Below are 21,524 nucleotides of genomic sequence, written 5' to 3' on the forward strand. Positions count from 1 at the left end.
ACACTGTCCTCATCTGTGCTCTTCTCCAGGGACTTTCTGCTCTTTGTGGTCTATTTTGTTTCACTGATATACCTTTATTTCAGAAGTGTGGGGTTTTTTTAAGTCAGCAAAGACTATTACTGTGAGCATGCAAAATTGTGTGGATCCAATGTGAAGATTGGCACTTTGAGTTCACAGCTAAGAGTCTTCCCAGTGGCACTTAAGACAGAGGACTTGGCAATCCAGCTTTTCCTTACCAATCACTTCAAGGTGTGTCAGAGACACTGGCTCAGTGCAGTCATACAAAGAGGTACATCCTTACCTGTCCCAGGAATACAAGAATCATTTTATACTCATGTGTGCACTGAAGAAGTTGCATTTTTATGGTTTATTGGGGGAGAGGGGTGAAGGTTCCCAGCCTTGCCTGAGGGCTTCAACCTGAGCCCTGTGGGAAACACGGACATGTTGTGCCCTGCAGAACTGACAGTCTGATGGGCAGTGCAGGCACAGAGCATCAGAAGGGCTCTGGCACTCATAAGGAATAAGTAATGTGATGCTGGTGAGTGATGTTTAAAGACTCCAGGGCGGAGCTGTAGGCTTGGGTGATAGTGGAGAAAGTGTAGAAGCAGAAGGAGTTGAGGAGAAGGAGAAACAAGAGTGGTTGAGAAGGGGTACAGGTATGGTGCTTCTATCAACTTCAGGCTCTAGTTTGTTCTATTCCACTGCATTTTACCCCAAAGCCCCACTTCTAGGGGGGAAAAGGAAAGGCTTTTAGGAAAGCCTCATGTTTGTGAGGAAGTGTGTGGAAAAAGTGTCTCCAGATACCTGAGTCAGAAGAAAGCTTGAGCAAAAGGAAAAGGGGCTGCACTTGGCCTTTGTTTTATCCCTCTGCAGTAAGAATTCCTCAGAGCTAATACAGGTATTCATGTTATAGTTAGAGCACCTATATGCCATGGGGAAATAAAGGTACTTTGCCTTTTGCTTTTCACTCCCAAATGACAAAACACTGTTTAGTTTTGTCTTGTTTCAACATCTTGTGAGCATACACTGATTGTTGGTGTGCACTCAGACGAGGTGCTAATTGTCACCAGGCACAGAACAAGGCACAGAGTTCCTTCCTGCCTGTTCTTCTAAAGAAATGCTACAAGCAAAGCATTAGAGTCAGACCTGAAGCAAAACCTGAGCTCCAAACAGTTCTAAAGGTTAGGTGAGTTTGACCCTACATCCAACTGCAATAGCAAAACATCCCTCAGATCTGAAATCCCCCAAAACAAGAGGGATGTCTGGAGCAAGAGCTGATTTGTGTTCTGACCTTGAGCAAAAGCAACTCAGACAGTTCTGCCTGAATGTTTGACAAATGCTGTTCAACAGAGTACAAGAATTTCCAGCACCTTCAAAACACGACCACAGCAGCATTCTGTAATCTCCTCACCTTTGCTTTTTATATTTTGCCTTCAGGTTCTGAGTTTTATGTTATTAAATTTTGGTATAAAACATAATAATAAATATTAAGCAGCAACATTTTCCATCCTAAAAATATTAAAGATGGAAAAATATTATTGTTTCCCTTCTTCTTGTGAGAAAAGTGAGGCACTAATTACCTGCCCAAGGTGACTTTGTTCAGTAAAAGATAACAGAAGAAAGAGCAAAATAATTTAATGTTTTGAAGGTTGAGTGTTTTGGTTTGCCCTTTTTTTTTTTTTTATTACTTCAGAAAAAGCACTCTGGTGGGAAAATGCAGCTTCAGAAATGTGAAAATTACTTCAAATACAATGTGAATCTAAAAGGGTTAGCTGCTGCTCATGAATTTGTGTCTGTGGCAAAACAATAGATGAGTGATCAGTTTGTGTATAGATAATTGCAATGGGTCTAGCCTACAGGAAAAAAAATGCTTTTATGCAAGAGTTCTGGACAGGGTGGAAGCATTTGAATATTGTAGTGATGAAAAGCTAAAAGACAGAAGAAGACTGTAGACAGTAGTGCTCCTTTTGTTGGAGGAGAAAGATACTGTGTGTGACTTTTTGTTGGCTGGAATTGCCAATGCAAGGCAGGCAGAATGAGCCTGGTGGCCATAGGTGCCAGTCAGATCCCTGAGAATGGTTCTTGGTGAACTAAAAGGGTTCTGTCCTCAGGACCACCAAAAATAGCCGGTGAAAGTTATGAAATGTATCCAGTAAACATTTTTCTGGAGAGAGAAGAAACTGTGGGCAGTATTCCACTGGCTGGGGATGAGCCAAGCCATGCAGCTGGATGGAGACTGGTGCTTTTGCACTTGAACTGAGCACTGTGTCAAGCAGCTGCTCCCCTGATTTGCCTCCAGACTCTGTGCTGTTGTCCACACCTGCTTGTGCCTGGTTAGAGAGATCTTGTCTGCACAGGAAAGAAGTTTGATATGTGACATCACCCAGGAGTTCACAACCATTTACAGCCTCTCACCCACTGCCAGGGGTTTTCCTAGAGCTTTATCCAGTCCAGTGCTGCCCTGCTTTTGCTGCTCACCCAGGACTTGCTGTACCCCTGCTGCTCTGCCCACCCAGCCTGAGATCCAGTCTTCCTTTTCTCTCTCTCTGTTAGCTCTCTTTTTGTCCTTTAATGATGGATTTTGCAAACCTGCTGGCTCCTCTTCCTCAGGCTGGGAGGGGGGCATGGGGAGAGACTGTGTCAGCCTGCTATCCATCACCTCTTGCCTTCTCTTGAACTTTGTAAATGGTTTGAGCTGGATTTCACCAAGCAGCACAAAGCATTTGGCGGGCTCTCTGTCAGCAGTACATAAATAAAAATGGATAAGAGTAGATTGGATCGCTGCTCCTTACATCCACTTCCGCATTTTATTTTTGACACGTCCTGACACCCACACACACGCTCCTTGCTCAGACTCAGATAGGTCTGATTTTTTATCTGCTTTGAGCTTTTGGCAGCATTTTCCATCCCTCACAGAGAGTTTCAAGAGCTCCTATCCTGGTCCTTAGTGCTCAAGCCTTTTGCCCTTATGCTCTCCATACTTATGGGTCTTACCAGGCCCATCATTAAAACATCACAAAGGCAAGGGCTGTACCTCCTGCAGGCTCTGAAACACAGAAGTTGCTGCTGGCTGCTGATCTCCTTTGCAACTCCTCTGGGTCCAGCATCACTGCCCCCCTTCACTCTGCATTTCCCACTGCAGAGGAAGTGGAACCGAGCAAACAATCTGCAACAGGTAATTTATGTAATGAATTTACCCTTTTCCCTGAGCTAATATGCATGAGTGGGTGCTGATGTCTTCAAGTGCATTCCCTGTTTGAAGAGGCTTGCCTTATTTTTTTCCCCTGTGCACTGCTTTTAATGCTACATATCAATCACGAGTGTTCCCCGGTGCATCCAAAAGCTGGTGTTTGCTATTCAAATGGCGTGAAGTTGCAACTGTTTACATAAGTTTGGAGAAATTGTTTCTGATCCTGAAGTGGAAAAGCATTCAAACACCTCTGTGATGTGCAGCACGTAGCCCTTTAAAGTGTGGGTTTAATGTTTACAGATGCGCTCTCACAATTCATTTTTCATGAGCGTTTGTGCTGGGAGACCTCGGCTGCTGGAATGTGTGCACAAAGGGAAGCGTGAAAGCAACACGGTGACAAACTAGTGCCACATTCTTGAAAATTCTGTGTTTGTTAAATCAGCTTTTAAATTGCCCGACTCTAAACATGAGCAGTGGAGAGGAGTGTGATGCCCCCTTTTGCTTGCCATACTCTATACCAGATAACATGGAAGCAAAGCACAAAATGTTCAGCTTTCCTGAGAGGGGAAGAGGAGGGACAAGCACTGATCTCCTCACTGTGGTGACAGTGACAGGACCCAAGGGAATGGCCTGAAGCTGTGCCAGGGCAGTTGAGGTTGGGTATCAGTGTGAAAAACGCCAATCACTTGTTTTTAAAATTTTAAGAGTTTAATAGTAATAAAATGGTTATAAAAATAGTAATACAATTAGACTAATAATAATTTGGACAATTTGAATTAGGACAATATGAGACAATAGAGACAAAGAGTTAAGGACATTTGAAAAAAGGACACCTGTTAACAAAGGATTAACTCTTAAAAGCAATAGCCTGTTGCATATTCATACACCTCATATATGATGCATAAATTCCATTCAAATACAGGATTCTGCCTGGTCATCCTCTGGTCATCCTCATCAACTTCTTCCTCTGAGTCCTAACAGCACCTTACAGCACCTTTGGAGGCGGGAAGAAGTTCGTTTCTTCTGATAAGAGAGCAGTAAGTTCTTTTTCTCTGAAAGATTTAGGTGTCCTGTGGCTGCTATCTCGCTGCAAGTCCTTTCCTTAAAAAAAAAAAATGTATCCTACATAGCAGCTTCTATTTTAACATTTTTGTAACCTAAAACTATATTTAACACACTACTTAAGAGAATTAATACTGCACTACTTTCTAGCACAACACATATAACATTCATTTTAATATTTGCGAAAAGCCAATCATAAAACACGCATTTTTTTTTTCACATCAGGAAAATGTTTTTTTCCCCCAGAGGGTGGTTGGGCACTGGCACAGCTTCCCAGGGCAGTGGGCACAGCACCGCCTGACAAAGCTCATGGAACATTCGGACATCGCTCTGGGGCACAGGGAGTGACTGTGGGGATGTACCGGCAGGCCGGGAGCTGCACTGGGTGACCCCGGGTTCCTCCGGCCGAACCCATCCCGCCCTTCCCTCACTTCCCCCGGCCAGGGCGGCCCTGAGGAGCCGCGGTCCGGCCGGAAGTGACGCGCGCGTGAGGGCGGAAGCGGCGCGGGGGGCGCGGCCGCGGGTGGCAGGTGAGGAGCTCGCGCGGGGGCGGGGCCGGGCCCGGGCCCCCTCAGAGCCCCGGGAGAGCCCCGGAACCCGGGCCGGGCAGGGGAGCAGCTCCCGGAACAGCTCCGGAGCGTGGCCGTGGCTCTGGTGGGTGCCCTCCGGCTGTGCAGGGGCTTCGGCCTTCACGTCTGGGGGCCGCAGGCGCTGCCCGGCGGGAGCCCCGGCGGCTGTTGGGCAGGAGAGCTTGGCAGCGCCTGTGAGGGAGGGAGAGCAGGGCTGGAAAATGGTTCTTGGCAAGGCTCTTGAGAACCTGAAAATGGTTCTGCAGGGAACCTGAAAATGGTTCTGCAGGCAATGGTCTTCCTAACGCACTCACTTTTCGTGGGTGCCTTAGGAAGAGTGTTGCCTGCAGGTCGAGGGAGGTGATCCTGCCCTTGTGCCCAGTGTTGGTGCTGCTTCCAGTTCTGGGCTCCTCAGGCCGTGTGACAGACACATGGAGGAGCTCCAGCAGAGAGCGACAAAGCTGGTTAAGGGACTGCAGCATCTCTCTCTCCTGTGAGGGCAGGCTGAGGGAGCTGGGTCTGTTCAGCCTAGAAAAAGATTTTCCAGACAGGTTGTGGAGTCTCCCTCGCTGGATATTCAAGGACCATTTGGGTGCAATCCTGTGCCAGGTGCTCTAGGATGGCTGCTTGAGCAAAGGGTTGGACCAGATGGCCCACTGAGGTTCCTTCCAACCTGAGCCGTTCTGTGATTGTTACGTGGTGCTTCAGTGCTGAGCCATGGCATGGGTTGGGAGATCTGCCAGGCAGGCATGGACCATGGAATTCTCAAGTTGGCAGTAACATCCAGGACTCCTGAGCTCCATATTCCCTGAGTGTTTCAGGGAATGGCGAGGGCAATGCCTCTTTTCAGTGTAGGTCAGGTACCCTGTAGGGACAGATGGGAGATGCTGCAGCCTGGAGGAACAAAAAAAGAGGTGTCTGAGAGAGACATGGGATTCTGTGTTATGTGATTTTTCCTCAGAAAGTCAACTGATAGCTCGTGATGGGGTTTGGGTGTCTTGTACTATTCCAAGTAGTTGTACTGTTTGTAGTACTTTGTACTGTTCCCAGGCCAGTACTTGTGCTGGTTGTAATGATTTGTCAAATAAAACCTTTTGTCAGTGTTGGCAAGTGAACCCAAATTGCTGATGCAGTTATTGGAATCATCTTTTTCTATGTTCAAAGTGAAGAATGAATTGGCCAGCAATAAGGAGACCACAGGACTGCTAGACCTAGCTGTGTACATGAAGAAAGGATGCTGATGGGTTTAGGGAATGTTGTGAGTTCACATCCAGCAGTGACAGTCATTGTTAGTATTTATTTTAGTAATCAACAGGAAATCCTGTGAAAAGGCTCCCCCGTCCTTTATTTTTTGTTTGCTTGTTTGTGGGGGTTTGGTGTTTTATTTGTTTTTTTTTTTCTTTTCTTTTTTGGTTATTAAATGTGGTTCAGATATTGAATGGTTGAATAGCACCTGGATTTTCCCAAAGACCTCTTTCCAAAGAGGAGGCTCTTTATCCCTGTGCAGAGCAGGCTAATTGTTGACTCTGTGCAAGCCAGGCAGAGTGGGGTGGTGCTGCTGTGGTTGTGGCATTTCACGTGGCTGAGGCAGACGGCAGCTGGCAGTTTGCTTGGAATGACCTCTCTGTCTCATGGAGGTTGTTGCATGGGTGGTGTTGCTGGCTGTGTTGTGCAGACTGGGCTCACCCATGCTGGAGTGGAAGTTAGAGCTGCCCCCGCTCCTTGGCAGCTCCCTGCAATATGGAGCTTTCCTGGAGCGCTGAAAAGAGGCAGAGCAGAGAGTGCTGCTCTTGCCAGAGGCAGGGCCTGGAAGCAAAGTGGCTTTGGCATTCCTTGTAGAGACCTTTCTGCATGGCAGTTTTCTGGGAAACAGAGGTGCTCCAGTCAGCTTGCCCTTGCTTAGACTTTATTTTAGGAAGGTTGGCTGATAAGTTCTCCTGATATTTCATGATGTTTGTCTTGTATGAGTGGTAAAGCTGGGATGTAGAGGCTGCCTCATATATCTCTGTATTCCTGGGATGCTTTGGATGGGGGGGAAACAGCCACAGCTCCAGAGCCTGAGGCAGAAGGGTGCCTGAGGAATGCCTAGAGCAGCACAGGCTGCTATTCTTAGCATCTGTCCTTCTTCTATCACTCCAGATATTGAAACTGAGTTTTAAATCTTCATTCCTTCAGATGCAAAGTGCTGTTCTCTCAGCTCAGGCGTTCTTGGGCCAGAAAACTGAAAGCAGATAATTCCTGGGAGCTACTCTGCAGTCTGGCTTCTGGGAATACCAGGTGACTGTGGTGACATCAAGCTCAGCTTGGGGAGTGAAAGGGAAGGGTAGAAATTGAGGGCTGGGGAAAAATAATATTGAGGTAATCCTGAAAGCAAGGCAGATTTCTTTTTTATAACATTTTTTAGATTAAAGGTAATGTGCAGAGGAAGAAGAGGATTATGTCTGAAATTGTTATGTTTCCCATGGCTGTGGTGTAAGAGATTGAAGGGAATCATTTTTATCAGTCAGAAAAGCAATTTCTGAAGCAAATCAGCTCTGCTTAGACTCCCTCTCAAGATAACCTTTCCCTGAAAATACTTCATCCAGGTGTCATTTTTTTGACCCAGCTTTTCATCAGCTCCTGTCAATCAGGCCACTGTAGGGATATTCCTTCTAGCAAATGTGAACACACTTGAAGACATTCCTTATTTTGTTAGTTCCCCTCCTGTCATCTTCTAGAAATGCAAGCACTGCCTTTGCTTTTGAATGTGTAAAACAGGCAGGAACTGATCTGCTCCCTGGCTTGATTTAATTGTTTCCTTAATTGGATGTCAAAGGCTTTGTTGTAATGCTGCATGTGGAACCTGGGGGCTGAAAAACTGCAGAACTTTGGAGCAGAGGGTGCTGAATGTGGAGGTGAGAACCAGGAAACTGCAAGTTATGGTTTGTGGCAGTGGTTGGATCTGCAGCTGAGGTGCCTCTGCAGGAGGGTGGAGCTGATTTTGCATCAGAAAATTAGAGGGCAAAAGTAGCTGGATGGTTTTTTCTTTCTTCTTTATTTTAATTTTTTTTTTGGACGTGGTGTGTTTCTGGAAGAATTGCTGTGTCTGATAGTGAGAATGAGAAGCTCCAGACATTCTGCAGGAATTCTGCAGCATTCTGGTTAGCCTGGCTTTGGAATCCCATTGTTTAAAAGAGAACTTATTGCAGAGAAATGCCTCTCTAGAGGACTTTGCATAGCCAGTGGCTTCTGTGTACTTGAAGCATACAAAACCAAAGTGCCCCCATTTAGGACATCAAAGAAGGAGCTGTGTCTGGATGTTTGGGATGGGATTCTCAGCTTTAGTTATGATGTTTGTAGAGTAGGTGTAGCTAAGCTGTTTGTTTGGGCTTCCTTTGTAATAAATAGTGATAGGAAGGCAATCAGCAGAGTGTTTGTGGTCAGTTGTATATGCTGCCCTGGAATCAGATCAATTGTTCATTCCAGAATCTGTTTGTCTCCATGACTGATGGGAGCCAAAGGTGGCAGTTGCAGAGGGGATTATCTGATTAACTTATCAACATCTGCCTGTCAAAATGAGCTTTATGTATCCAGCTGGAGGAAATAAATTTCAGCCTGTGCATAGAGGACAGGGCTTTCTCAGCAAGGTGATGCAGTGAGGGAGGCTGCCTGTGCTTCACAAACAGAGCTCTGTGTTGAGGGGAAAGATTGTCCTGAAGACAGCAGTGGCTTAGAGGGGGTCTTAGCTTATGGAGCTGGCAGGATTGAAGTGCACCTCTAAATTCTTTTAAGTCTCTAGTTTTCAGATTATCTTAAAAAAAAAAGCATTCTCTCTCTGGATAGTCAGTGTAATTTGTTGTTTCTAATCCATCTTTAAATGTCAGGTGTTTTGCCAAGGAGTTGCCACGTGCTATTGTAAAGCTGGGCTCTGAAATCTCAAATTTTGGTTCTTTCTCTTTAGCCTCAGTGGAATACGCCAGTAGTGACAAACCAGCAAATCTAAGTGGCTCTGAGTAGTTTTTTGGGTAAGGGGGAGTCTCCAGATTTCACCTATAGTAGCTGCCACAGCTCTTTCTCTCAAAGCAAAGTGTCTGAGCCAGAGGTGTTTCTAACAGGCTTTGGCTTCTTGAGAAGGAGGTGCCTTAAATGCTGGGTTCCTGCTTTCAGAGGCAGATTTTTGACAGGCCAGTGCTTTTCTCCAGGTAGTCCTGCTGCCTGTCAGGTGCCTCAGTGCTCTACTCCTTCTGCAGGGCCATGGTGAGATGTGGGACTGGCTCCTTTTGAAAAGGGTTTGGCTGTTCAGGTCATCCCATATCAATGAGCAGCTGTGGGAGCAGGAGGTGCCCTGTAGGATTCATTTTCTACACGGAGTTTTTGTTGCTGCTGTTCCTCTGAGGTAATGCTGTGCTGTAAGGATAGGCTCAAAGGTTGAGGTTGAGCAAGTATCCTCTAAAGCTGGAGGAGAGGAGCAGAAATGGCTTTTAGAGCTGTGGCTAAAGTGGCCTTGTGCTGTAGATTGGGCCATGGTGTGGTCCTGCTGCTGAGAGAGAGGGACAATGATGGCTTCTCAAGGTTTTCACTTTCCTGCACCCGTTGCCAGTTTCTGTGTCTGGGGAACTCCAGCTCCTCTGTTTAATTCACTCCTTGATAGTGGGCAGGGTGGGACAGCTGGAATGGACAGAGTCATTTAGTTCCACAAATAGCACTGGGAGGCAAAATCACAGCCAATGCCAAGCACTCCAAAGATGGAGAAACCCCTTTCGTGTCTAAAATAGCTACTAGAGGTCTTAAGACCAAAGCAGTAACATCTACAAAGGAGTTTGAGGGTGCTACTATGAGAGACATCTAGTAACATGAGCACCCTGGTGGAGTACAGCCTGCTACGGGGCCTAATTAGGGGCTCATTAATGCTTTCTTTCATCACTGCCTTGCAGCCTTCAGATGGTGATTAGACCTATTTATAGGGGCAGAGTTCCTTAATATACAGCACAGTGTGCTTCTTGCCAATCAAATCAGTAGCATCTGCATCTTTGATTGCTGCTTAATAACATTGTAGAAGATGGTTAATTAAAAAAATATAAATAGACCTTTCGTCCTCTTAACTTACCAAAGTGTTGCTCTCCTGCCCCCACCTTCCCCAAAAAAAGGGTGAAGTTGGATTAGCACAGGGACTGTGGTGAGCCTCTCATGTCACTGCTGGAAATGCATCCTGCTCTCCTATCCAGGGTAGTTACCTCTTGTGTGCTCTGCTGGAGAACTGAATTTCATCCCCTCCCATGCATGCTCAGGGCAGAATGATTGTATGCTGCATAATAATGGACTTGTAGGCTCCTGTGCTGCCTTTGAGCAATTTCCAGCTTTTGTTTCAGTGTCTGCATCTGTGTGAGTGTGTGCACACACTGCCTTATCCTGCCTTGAGCAGCATTTCATATGCAATGGCATATTTTGCTTTTCTTGCTTTTCAAGTCTCTTTTTAAAATACTGTTCTCTGTTTTTGCAGCTGGTAAACTCACAGGAGTGTGCTTTATCTGTGGAGGGCAAGGTGTTATAATTAACTTTTTATATTATTCTTATTTTTTCCTTAGAGGATTTAATTCTGATATTTTGTTGGGATAGCCTGTAGGCAAGCCTCCAGAACAATCAAGGTATGACTTGAATACACCAGCAGATTTGACCATGGGGAAATGTTTGTCCAGGTAAACATGGTAGAAAGTATTACATGTCAGAAATTACTCTCAGGGCAGAATTTGGGATGACTTCTTGTGATTAACCAAGTTATGGATGTGACTTTGCACTTTTTGGTAAGCCATGCCCAGAGCCTGTGTGCTCCATCTATGGAGTGTGTTTGGTCTTAAACTGCAGTTCATTTGTGGTTTGGTCTGTTGCCACTTGGGAGCCATCCTGGTGGTAGTGGAGTAGTCAGGTGTGGTGAGGGATATGCAGAGGTGTTTTATTGCATATTGCTGATCCCTCTGTCCTAACAAGGATCTTTATTGGGATCCTACAAAAGAGAGACATAGGTTAGAGACAGCCTGTGGCTTCTTTTTGGGGCTGTTACTGCCTGTGGGAATTAAAGGCCTCTAGTTCTTGCTGCCTTTCCAGGGCAGTGGTAGAAGCAGCAGCACAGTAATTGCTAAAGCAGCCATTGTAGCTTTGAAGTATACACACTGATTTATTTCAAAGTATTTAATCCCTCTTCTCCCCTGAGCCTGCTCTCTTTAGAGTTCTTGAAGCATGTTAAGGAAGCAGGTATTGTTGATGGCTTGCCTTATTCTCCCTTTATTTTCACAGCAAAATACACATCTGCTAAGTGCTTGTATACAGCTTTACATTCTGCCTGTGTTAAAGGCAGCCATGCTATTTTTTTAATATTGCCCTTTTTTATGTTCCTTTGAAAATCTAAAATATTTTAAGGTTGTAGGGTTGTTTTATTTTTAGATAATCATCCCAGTAGTCAATCCTCCATAGAGCAGTATTTTCTAAAGAACTTAGGGAAGGGTTGTTTCTTTTACAAACTCTGTTTGCTCTGTAACAAGTTCTTTAGGGCTTGCCTTAACATGAGAGTGTAATTATTCTTATGGAGAGAGGTGAGGAAAGCAGGTGGAGTGTTTCTCTGCCTATCCAGAGCAGTGAATTATATACTTTCTTTTCCAGGGGCAGAGCTCCACATGTCCCTCCAAGCATTAGACTTGGCTGTGGTGAGTGAAGAGCAAGCCCAGTTGTTGGTTCCAAGTGCCTGGAAACCCTGGAGTGCTCAGCCTGCTTTAGGTCTTCTGGAGAGGCCAGACAGTCTGGTGGAGGCTGATTCTGTTTCCCACTCCTGCTGTTTCTCTCAGCTTTTGCCAGTGTGAGTGTTGGAACTGGGAGGGAGAGAACAGCTTTGAGGGCAGAGGAGGAATAGCCACCAGCCCTGAGGAGCTTTGGAGCAGCTTGCCTGAGGTGACAGGCACAGACAGCTAAAGGCAGAAGTGCAAATCTAAGCAGTCAGGAGCCTTAGTCAGAACTTCCAAATCAGAACATAGCACTTGGAAGCAGGTGGTGCAGTGAGAAAACAACCTTTTTCTCTTTGCTTTCACTTTAATGAGGTAAATGAGGTTATTATATAACACCAGAGCATATTTGTCTTGATCATGAAAGTTGACATAGAAAACATAATTGAATATAAAATGGCTGGAGCCCCCAGATGCTACAGCTCTTTTTCAGAATCTCTTTGATCACAAAAAAGAAAAAAAAAGGCAAAAAAAAGAAGAAAAACTCTGTGTTGCTGTTTCTTCTTCTATGTGTGACCCATTGGTGGTCACACCACTAATGATTAAATGTCTTGGGTGATCTGACATCTGGTTTTGTGACTCATACTTTCTTTGGGCACATGTGTCCATTTGTCACTGTAGCACCAGAGTATTTCATGTCAGCTGTCGTAATTCCAGCATTGCTGTACTTCCTGCAGGAACACACCCTCTGTAAGATTCTGGAGTGATACTGGAACCAGTTTGTTGCTTTGCTGGAAGTCCCTTCTGTATGTAAGATATTTGCAGTTTATTTGCACCTGTGCTGTTTGTGTTACATGAAGGCTTGGCACCCATTGGATAGGGTAGAAGAGTTGACATAGTCTAACAGCCAGCACTCACTTTTTTATTTTTTATGTACTAATTCTGATAGTGGAGCATGGCAAGAAAATGTACTGCTTCCTTCTCAGTGCTCTGGAGTTTGAGATAAAGGAAGAGTCAGTCTTACTGAGTGATGTTCAGCCTTTGCTTTCCTTCCTGACTTCTGCTGGGAATATTTTGGATTTCCCTTTAAAAATATTCCTTATTCCTGCAGTCTCTTTCTGTTAAGTGAAGCAATTCTTCTTTTATTCTAACCACATGGTGGCCCTTACTCAAATTGTTTGTAAAACTGGCTTATTTCTCTAATTCATTTGGTCCTAGGAGGTAACAAATGGCAGCTGTAGCATGGGATTGTGCCCAGGTCTAGTCATTTAGTTGTTGCTGTTTTCCCTCCTCCTTGCTATGGCTCTCCAACTTGTTCTCTTGCACAGAAAGAATTGTCTCTTGTATCTGTCTCTGGCACTCATTTCCAGAGTCTGCCATGTTTCTCCACTTTTTGTTTTAGGAAAGGTGAGAATCTGAAGCTCCTTTGAGAGTCTTCATGGAGAACCTGTGAAGGTGATGTTTACCAACAGACAAACTGTGGCAGTGTGAGCAGGAGCACCCAGGGATTTTCCTGCTTTGCCCAGTACCGGGGGCTCCTCTCTTTGCAAGGGAGCAGTGGGACCTGAGGGAGAGTCTATAGCTTCTGACTGTAGGCAAAGAAATGTTTTGGGAGTAGCTAGAGGAGCACTGCTCCCAAGTCAGCAGCTGAACTGAGCTTGGTTTTAGGAAGGACACTAGGAGAATTAGGATTGGTGAGAGTCTGAGAGATCCTATTGGGGCTGTGTAATCTTGCCTGACCTCAAGAGGTGAAAATCTTGGCTTTCTTAGGATTGCCTTTACACAGGGATGGTTTTGGTAATGAAACAAGTTTCAGAAGTTTCCTTCTTGCCCTTTCTTCCCCCTGTGTTTCATGACTGGACAATTACAGCTGTTTATCTGGCTGTGGTAAATTGGGTCATTGAGCTGATTTGAGTTAAAAATAGGCATCCCAAACATCAGGAGCACTGATGCAATAGCAGAGTTTTTGACCAGTGGCAGGGAGGATTATAAACTCCTTTTGGGGCCAGAGTAACTCATAACCACGTCCTTGCTGTGTTATCTGGCCCCTTTATTCCTTGGTGACAGTCAAATAGCAGCTTTGAAAGGAAAAATATTGAAGCTTGATTGTGGTCAGCAGATCAAAAACTGCTGTCTCAAAATTAGCTGTACTCATCTCAGATTAACTTGTATGCTTTACAGCTCTAAATAATAATTTCCTGTCTGCAGAGCAGGCCCAGTCAAGAAGACTAATCAGTGTGCAAACATTGCTGCTAAAGAGTGCAGATACAGAGTCTTGCTGCCAGTGATGCATGAAATGAAACAGAGTAGGTCTAGGCTTCCTAGACTGGCAGCAGAGCCAGCTTTGTAATGGCTGGGCTTGATCTTGCAAATTTGTTAACTGTGGAAGGCTTCTACGTACTCTTAAATCTGATATGATTCATTACTAAACAGCCCCACAAAAAAAAAGCCCCAAAACTCAGCAAGCCCCACATCCCAAAAGAATACCCTTAAATAACCGTCACATCACATTTACAGAAAGCTTTTTCTCCCCTACTGTGGTATCATGTTAAAGCAAAAATTTGGAGAGGGTGGTGTTCGTTAAATACACAGAAATGGCTGCAGGCAAGTCTAATCTGCTCTCTCTTTGTTTTGTGAAGCAAGATAGGGAATTGAAGGAATGTATAAAGACCCCTCTTGTTTTCACATATTAAACTGTTTTTTTTTGTGTTGTGACTCTCTTCAGGCTCCTGATTTGTGAATTTCTCCAGTATGGGCTGTGTTTCTATGTCACTCTCAGCCTGCACTGCTGTAGAGCCAGGAATGCAGGTTGCACACAGCACTGCTCTGAACTGGCTCCTGCAGACTTCCAAGTACCACACAGGGAATGTGGTGCCTCCTGAGATATCCCTGTCTGTGATGCCTTGGATTTTCATCCTTTGTTTTGCTTCTCCTCAGCTTAATGAATATTTTCTTATACAGATCTACAGAGCCCTGTGTGATGCAACCCTGTAATGAGCACCTGTAAACTGTCTGGTTTTTACAGCCTGAATGAGAAGAGACACAGAGAAAACAAGTTTGGAAGGAGTTGTGCAAACCTAGCAGTAGAGTTTGGGTTAGAAAACTGTATGGATACTCTACTCTGTTCATTCTTTAGAACATCCTAATAGAAATGTATTTGTGAGTTTGCAATTTATAATGTGCTCAGAGAAATGGATTTTTTTTCTCTTTATGTTCTTCCAAATCCCAGGAACTTTTTTGTTATTTTTATGAGTAAAGTTGGGAGGCCAACTTTTTGGGAATTGCTGAGGGAGAGGTGAGCAAAGCTCAGGATGGAAACATGGGTGGTGGGTGACCTTCTCCTGGCTGAGCTGTAGAGCAGTGGTACTGGCCCAGCTGCTTCCAGAAGTGTGCATACAGCTCTGGTGTGTGGCACACAACTGAAACATTTTGGTGACTGGTCAGGCTAGAGATGTGAAAGGATTCTAAAATAAGGAGGCTCCTTTCAAGATAGTTACTAAGGAAAAATCCAGTCCAGAAGCAGCAAAGAGCTCCTGGGAGTGACAGAATGGAAGAATTCTCATTAACCTACTTGGAGCAAGGGGGTGTGTGCCCATGCATGCCTTGTAATTTCATGGCTTCTGTTCTTGGAAGGGTCTGATGTTGTGTTTGTTGGAGCAGAAGTGTAAGATGAAATACTGCCTTTTGCTAATATGGTTGGATGACCTGAAATATATCCATGTGGAATAGGAGGAAAGGGAGGTGGGGACAGGGTGATTTGTGATGAGTCTTATTGCCACCCTGAACCGACTTTGCTTCTAACTCTGGACTTTGTTTGCAGCACAGTACTGAGCAGAGATTTGTTAAGTAGCATGCTAAAGTAAAATTATGGTTTCCAAGAACATTCAGCTAAGCAAGAGAGTCTCAGCTCACTGTAGCTGCCTTGAATGTATTAAAAATCCAATATGTCAGCCTTACTGCTTGTGCCTTTTTCCTCAGCTTACCAATTCTGTTGCAAACGCTTTCCTAAAATAATTAGTGGAGCAGAAAGTAGAAGTCCCTTGAATAACTGCTGTGATAAAATGGCAGTGTGTTTAATGTGTAATGACCTATTTGTTCTTTCCCTTAGGTACAATGGCCACAGTAGCCCAGAAGCACTTTTTGGAAGGACAGCCATACTCAGTGCCCCTGATCCAGCCAGACCTGCGCAGGGAGGAGGCTGTGCAGCAGGTGGCAGATGCACTTCAGTATCTGCAAAAGGTGTCAGGAGATATCTTCAACAGGTAAAGTGCCCTCCTGGGGGCTTGGGTGCTTAGCATTCAGCAGTGCACAACACAGTGCTGGAATTAGGTTGCAGCAGTGAAGGGGAAAGGGCATTGGGTTGGCAAACAATGGAAGTTCAGAAAAGAGATGAAAAAGGACCGGATGCACTTCAATATGAGTTTATTAGATTTGAGTCTGTCAAAGTTAAGCATAATGAAATGGCTGCAGTTTGCCAGAGATTGTTGGTGATGAATTTTTTATTCATTTTTATTAATGACTAAAAATTATTAATTTTTATGCCACAAATTGCATTACTGCTTCTGCTGCATTTATCCCTTATTCCTTCTTGCTCATGCTTTGAAGGGGAGGCATTGTAATTTAGAGTATCTTGAAGATGTGTCTTTTTGAGTCATTGTACTTGAAGCAGTGAAGTAGAAAATGTCTCTTTGTTCTGATCTCTGCAATGTACAAACTGTTCTCTTTGGGCTTCTGGTGTTTCACACTTCCCTTTTTGTGTGTTGGAAGGGCTGAGTGCCCTGGGTAAGACTGGGTTTCTTGCCACAGTATCATAATCCATCAAAGTCCATCTCTTCAAGGATTTGGTCCAGATTTGGCCCCTCTTGCATATGATCATCTTTAGGATTGGATCTTTAAGGCTGTCTTTATAGCAGATCAGAGAGATTCTTGTGTTTGCTTGCAAATGATGGTAGATAGTGTGGTTCCTTTTTCTGTCCAGTGCCATCTTTGGCATCTCAGTGCTCTGGGATGGTGTGGACTGTCACTGGGAAGGAAACAGATCAGCATTTATCTTCTCATAGCCTAATCAGTAAAAGCACATGCTTTGGTTTCAGCATGTCCCATGCTATCTAGTTTAATTTCTTATGATGTGAGCAGGATCATGACGTTCTTTCTTTGAGTTTTGGGAGGTTTTTTGAAGGGTAGATTGAAGTTCTGTGGTTTCTGATAGTGATGTTTTGAAGGGTAGCCTCTGGAGAAAGAGCAGTCTCTAAGGCTGAGCTCAGGTCATTGAGGTTAAGGTTTTCCACTGGAATACTCCTTGTTTGGGCAAGGGCTGTGTGTGGGCTGGATTAGGTTGAACACAAGGTCTACTTCATTTGTGCTCTTCAAAGTAGGGGAACACTTCATGATCTAAGGCTGGGAGAAGGCTTTCTAGAGCTGCCCTAAACATGTGGAAAGCACTTCTCAGACTTGGGCCTGGTTGGCAGTGCTGCCCCTCTCTGTGGGGTAAATGAAGCTCTTGATAATACAGGAGTTGCTCTTTCTGTGTCTCTATTTTCCCTGTTTTTCCTCTCCATACTGCTGTCTAACACAGTACCCTGTAATTTCCCTAGGGAGATAAGCCTGCTGCTTTGTATGCAAGTCACTCCTGAGTACTGAGCAGTGACTGTGATGCTGTTCCCTCACTCTTTGGTGCACTCATGACTTTTAATTACCAATTTTCTCCAACAACAGAGGAGGCTTCATTGGCTTCTTTGTTTGCTTTGCCTTTCCAGTGAGGTCTTGGCTCTCTGATATAGTTAAGAGTGATTTAGTAATTATGCAGGCATCTGATTAGAAGTTCTGTGACCTTGGTTTTTCCATGTCAATCAAGGGGCAAAGCTTTCAAGGTGAGAACTTTGCTACTTAGTGACCTTTTATCTTCCCCTTCCTGAGATAAGGCAGCTCTGTCTTCCATTTCCAGGAAGGAGCTGTCTTACCTGGGGAAGCTGGCTGTTTGATCTGCAGAACAGCAGCTTGCAGTGCTGATGGAGAGGAAACTTGTTCACTGTGGGAGACTTGGCTGAGTGTGTCCAGCTCCTTACTTCAGTACAGCAGAGATGCAGATGTTCTGAGGTTGTGTTGTGGGAACAGGTGGATTGGTACAATGCTTTTGAGAGTGGCAAGCCAATCTGTACTTTGTGGAAGGTGGAGTGAAAGTGTCTCCTACTCTCTATGAAAAAGGGAATATTTCCACAACCAGATCTTTGTTTCCATTTTAGCTAATCAAAGTGTCTGCTCATAATTGTTGCTGACATGATAATTGAGTATGAAATCTTCAAATGAACATGTTGAGATGACACAAGGAAGATACCTTTCCATTTAGGGAATTAGAAGAAAATACAGGGAGCTTTCCTTCACTTCCCCCCTTTTTGGGCAACTTGGGAAATAACCCATGTGACAAGTCTCTGCCAACTCTTGTTCCCAATCATTCTCAAAGAAGCTTACTTGCTCTTAACTATGGCAAGGTACCTGGTGAATGAGACTGCAGGGTTCATTAGTTCTTAGCCAATCAAGGGGTGTGTGGGTGCAAAACCTCAGGTAAGCTATGGCAGAGACCTAGAGCATCCCCACTGGGCCCAGCCATGGAGAACAGGCCTGGACTGCAATCAGGAATCACTTAGAGCAGGATACATCAGCTCAGCATCCCTCTCCATCCTATCCCTAACTCTCAGGAGCAGAGACCCACCTGACTTCTTTCACATGGGCAGCCCCAAAGCTCTTGGTTGCTGGGCAGTAGAGATTGATGTCTCAGGCCAGTGCTGTCCAGCAGTGCCTTCCTCTGAGCAAGTCCTGTCCTCTTGGGGCTGATATCAGTGCTATGACAAGGCCAAGAGGCTGCATGTCCTTCTCAACTTTATGCTTTAAAGTAATGGAAGTTTTAAGTTTGTGTGTGTTAACTGAATCCAAGTCATTAATCTGTTGTGGAAGCTGCAAAGGTGAGATTCACTGCCTGTAGTTACTTAGATATTAATACTGCTTAAAACATAAATATTCTAACATAGCCAATCTGACATAATATCTGTTTGAATTTAACTCCTGGGTTTTTAGGAAGGGTTTTTGATACAGGTCACAGGAGCTGGGATGACCAGTTTAAACCCTCAATTAACAGTAGTCTTTCATCTATTTTCTATCTATTTCTATCTTTCTCATCTATTTAATGAGTTTTTCTCATTAGTATTTTCTGGGTGGGAGATTGTGCTGGAATCATGTGCTTTGGAGTATTTTACAGGAATGTTCTTGGGAGAAGTGCTTAAAATAAGTGATGAGTTTAGATTTCCTGATATTCCCTCCTAGTTAGGTAGGCTTGTCCTTCAGCATTTCTCAGTTTCTGAGGAGTTTGTATTGGCAGGAGATGTTAATAATCTCTAATATTGTCCATTTGCTATTCAAAGTGTTCACTTTTAAGTAATGGATGTGTGGAAAGTTGTTTTTGCAAGTTATCTCATGGAGTGATACAGTAGTAGAAAAAAATCAATTGCTTGGGATTGGAAGGTCGTTATGAAGGTCCAGGATTTGCCTGTAATCCAACCCCAAGTTGTCCTGTATACAAAATTTTCCATCCTTATACTTCTTTTTTTTTAGTTTATGGAAAGATTTCTGGTTGTTATTTTTTAAAATCTTTATTCAGTGTCTTTTGCTTGTCTGGAATAATACTTTGTTAAACCAGTGTATCCTGTTTCCTCCCCAGCTGCATTCAAACTAATTTCCTATTACATATTTGAAAAAGGCTTTAATATTAAGCAAAAGTTTAAATGAGAGCTGCATTCTGAAAACCATAGCTGGAAAACAAAAGCACTGTGGAAATGCTCTTTGGGGTGGGGAAGAAATCTGGTAAGGCTGTGATAAGAAAGGTAAGGAGTAGCTGGCTGGGTAGCAGAGCCTTCAGGGATGTTTATGACAGGAGCAGAGCTGAGATGTGAATAGTTCTGAAATGGAAAATACCAACAAAATCTTAATCATGAGGTACACTTGTGTGTTTTAAAGACCTCCTTGTTTTAAACTTACTACTTTGATTAGTCATGATCATCAATAATGGAAGTGGGGACTGGTACACCAGTGTAAATGTGTTTAATTTAGGAGGTCTGTGGAATGGAAACTTGCCAAGAGGGGTCTTGCTGCAAGCTGCACTGTGCTCGTTGTTGTGCACTGGGGCTCTGGGCTGCAGCTTGGAGCTTGGACACTGCATTGTGTGTGTTCCTCTGCTGGCTGCAAGGGTTGATCTCCTAGGAAGAGAGCTGCCCACTGGGATGGCTCGCTGTGCAGGTGAGTTAACACCAAGAGACACACTGCAGCACAGGGAAGCAATTTTTCTCCAGTTAATTTGAGAGTGTTATACCTCTTGTTTAACAACAAGGTGCCTCATGGTACTTTGGAGTTGTCCCAGAGGTCATCTGAAAGAGGATGCTAGGTCTAGTTTTGTTTCAGGTACCTCTCTTGAGAGGCTGTAGGAGCAGTTGTTTGCTGCCAGGAAGATAAAGCAGCAGCAGGGAGGTAAAGAGTGAATGGAGTCTCCTGCAGACATGAGGAAATGGAGAGCAGGGACATTTTGCCTGCAGCTAGTTGTTATTCTTGTAGATATATGTCCAAGTGACGTGGATTTATTTTCCTTTTAAGCGTAGCACACACTTTCTAAGGCACCTTTCATTTGTTATGGTTGCCATGATCCTCTGGAAGATAAGTTTGACAGCTTGTGAAGATGTAGCTTCAGAAAGGTTCCTAGACTGTAGAAAGAAGACTTTAGGAGGTGACCCAAGGGTGTGATCAGCATGCTTGGAAGTCTGGCAACAGCTGGCACCAGCAGGCATCCTACACCTCCATAAAGAGGCAAAGGGAGTGGGACTGTTCTGCCAGAGACCAGGTCACAACTCCTTCTGGATGCTGCTAAAATCCTTAAGCTTAAGATCTTCTGGAATCTGACCTGTGCAAAATTGCAGCAGAGGTGTTCTCCTACTTCTGGAATTAGTCTCAAACCTGCTAAGCAAAAGGAGGCACACAACAATTTCAGACTTTAAGGAGCTCTTGAGAACATTCTTTCTACTCTTACAGCAGTAGTGGAATTCTTGTGGAAATATGAGACAGTTTGCTTTAAAACAGATGGCATGTGCAATAGGAAAGGCAAACAGTAAGGAGAAACTAAGGTAATTTCAGTACATATGGATTGTTGATTTATTTTAGTTCATGGGGTTTTTTTTAATGCTGACAGGGAAGTCTCGTGTTTGTACTCTGTTCCTTGTTGGAGAAAATTCAATATTGAGTAGCAGCCTTCAAGTTCCTGTGAGCTAATTTTGTCCAGCAGCAAGTCTCCGTTAATTAAAAGGGTTTTGGCAAAGATCTTATGAACTTCCCCATGCAGAGAGTAGTTCCTTTACCCCTCAGTCCCTGACTGCAAGTGGCTGTGGCTGTCACTCTCTGGAAATAGGCAAGGAGAAGCATGTCATAACAGCAATGTGAGGCAGTATGTGCCCAACAGCAGAAGTGTTCCCTTATTTCTTTCTTAGCCCATGGTTTTGGCAATATTGTTGGATTCTCCCACTATTCTTGATACAGTAGCATCTGCCATGTTATTCCTTTATTGCACAAAGTGATAGCTCTACCTTCTCAACCAGCTTCAGACACTGGAGATTCACATATGTTGGAGTAATTTTCTGTTCCTGTGGATGACTTTTGTGTACTCAGTCAGCCCTGGAGGAAGAGATTCAAACATGTAATTTTGTTTTACAGTCATGACTTCCATTAGGGATCCAGCATGGAGAAAACTGTCTGGAAAATAACACTGAGTGGCTTGAAATGTGTATTACAGGCTCATTCCTATGGGGGTGTGCACACTGAGGGGAGAGTTGGGGGAGGAACACCAGTGCCAAAGGTCTGTTCTTCACACATGACTGGTGCATTAAATTCCCTTTCCATGGTGCTTCTTCTGTCTTGCTGTGGTGCTGTTGGATTTTGCAAATGGGGAAGGTTGTAAGGGTTTAGGTGTAAATGCAACTGACA

General features: G+C 44.3%; 1 protein-coding gene across 4 annotated transcripts in view; it reads left to right on the forward strand.

Annotated features, from left to right (window-relative positions):
- Window positions 1-4,649: 4,649 nt before the first annotated feature.
- The window catches only part of WASHC1 (WASH complex subunit 1), a 38,126-nt gene continuing 21,251 nt past the window's right edge, over window positions 4,650-21,524 (forward strand). The window contains exons 1-2 of one of the 4 annotated variants that reach the window (XM_071422267.1): window positions 4,650-4,782; window positions 15,619-15,772. In XM_071422267.1, coding sequence (XP_071278368.1) covers window positions 15,624-15,772 — 149 coding nt within the window. In that variant the 5' untranslated portion in view covers window positions 4,650-4,782; window positions 15,619-15,623. Of the gene's footprint in view, window positions 4,907-11,625; window positions 11,740-15,593; window positions 15,773-21,524 lie in introns of those variants that run through there. The other 3 variants (XM_071422268.1, XM_071422269.1, XM_071422266.1) reach the window with 3 other exon arrangements.

This window comes from Agelaius tricolor, unplaced genomic scaffold (genome assembly GCF_023055355.1).
Source record: "Agelaius tricolor isolate 1412-34295 unplaced genomic scaffold, bAgeTri1.0.p SCAF_3, whole genome shotgun sequence".
NCBI classification, from domain to species: Eukaryota; Metazoa; Chordata; class Aves; order Passeriformes; family Icteridae; genus Agelaius; species Agelaius tricolor.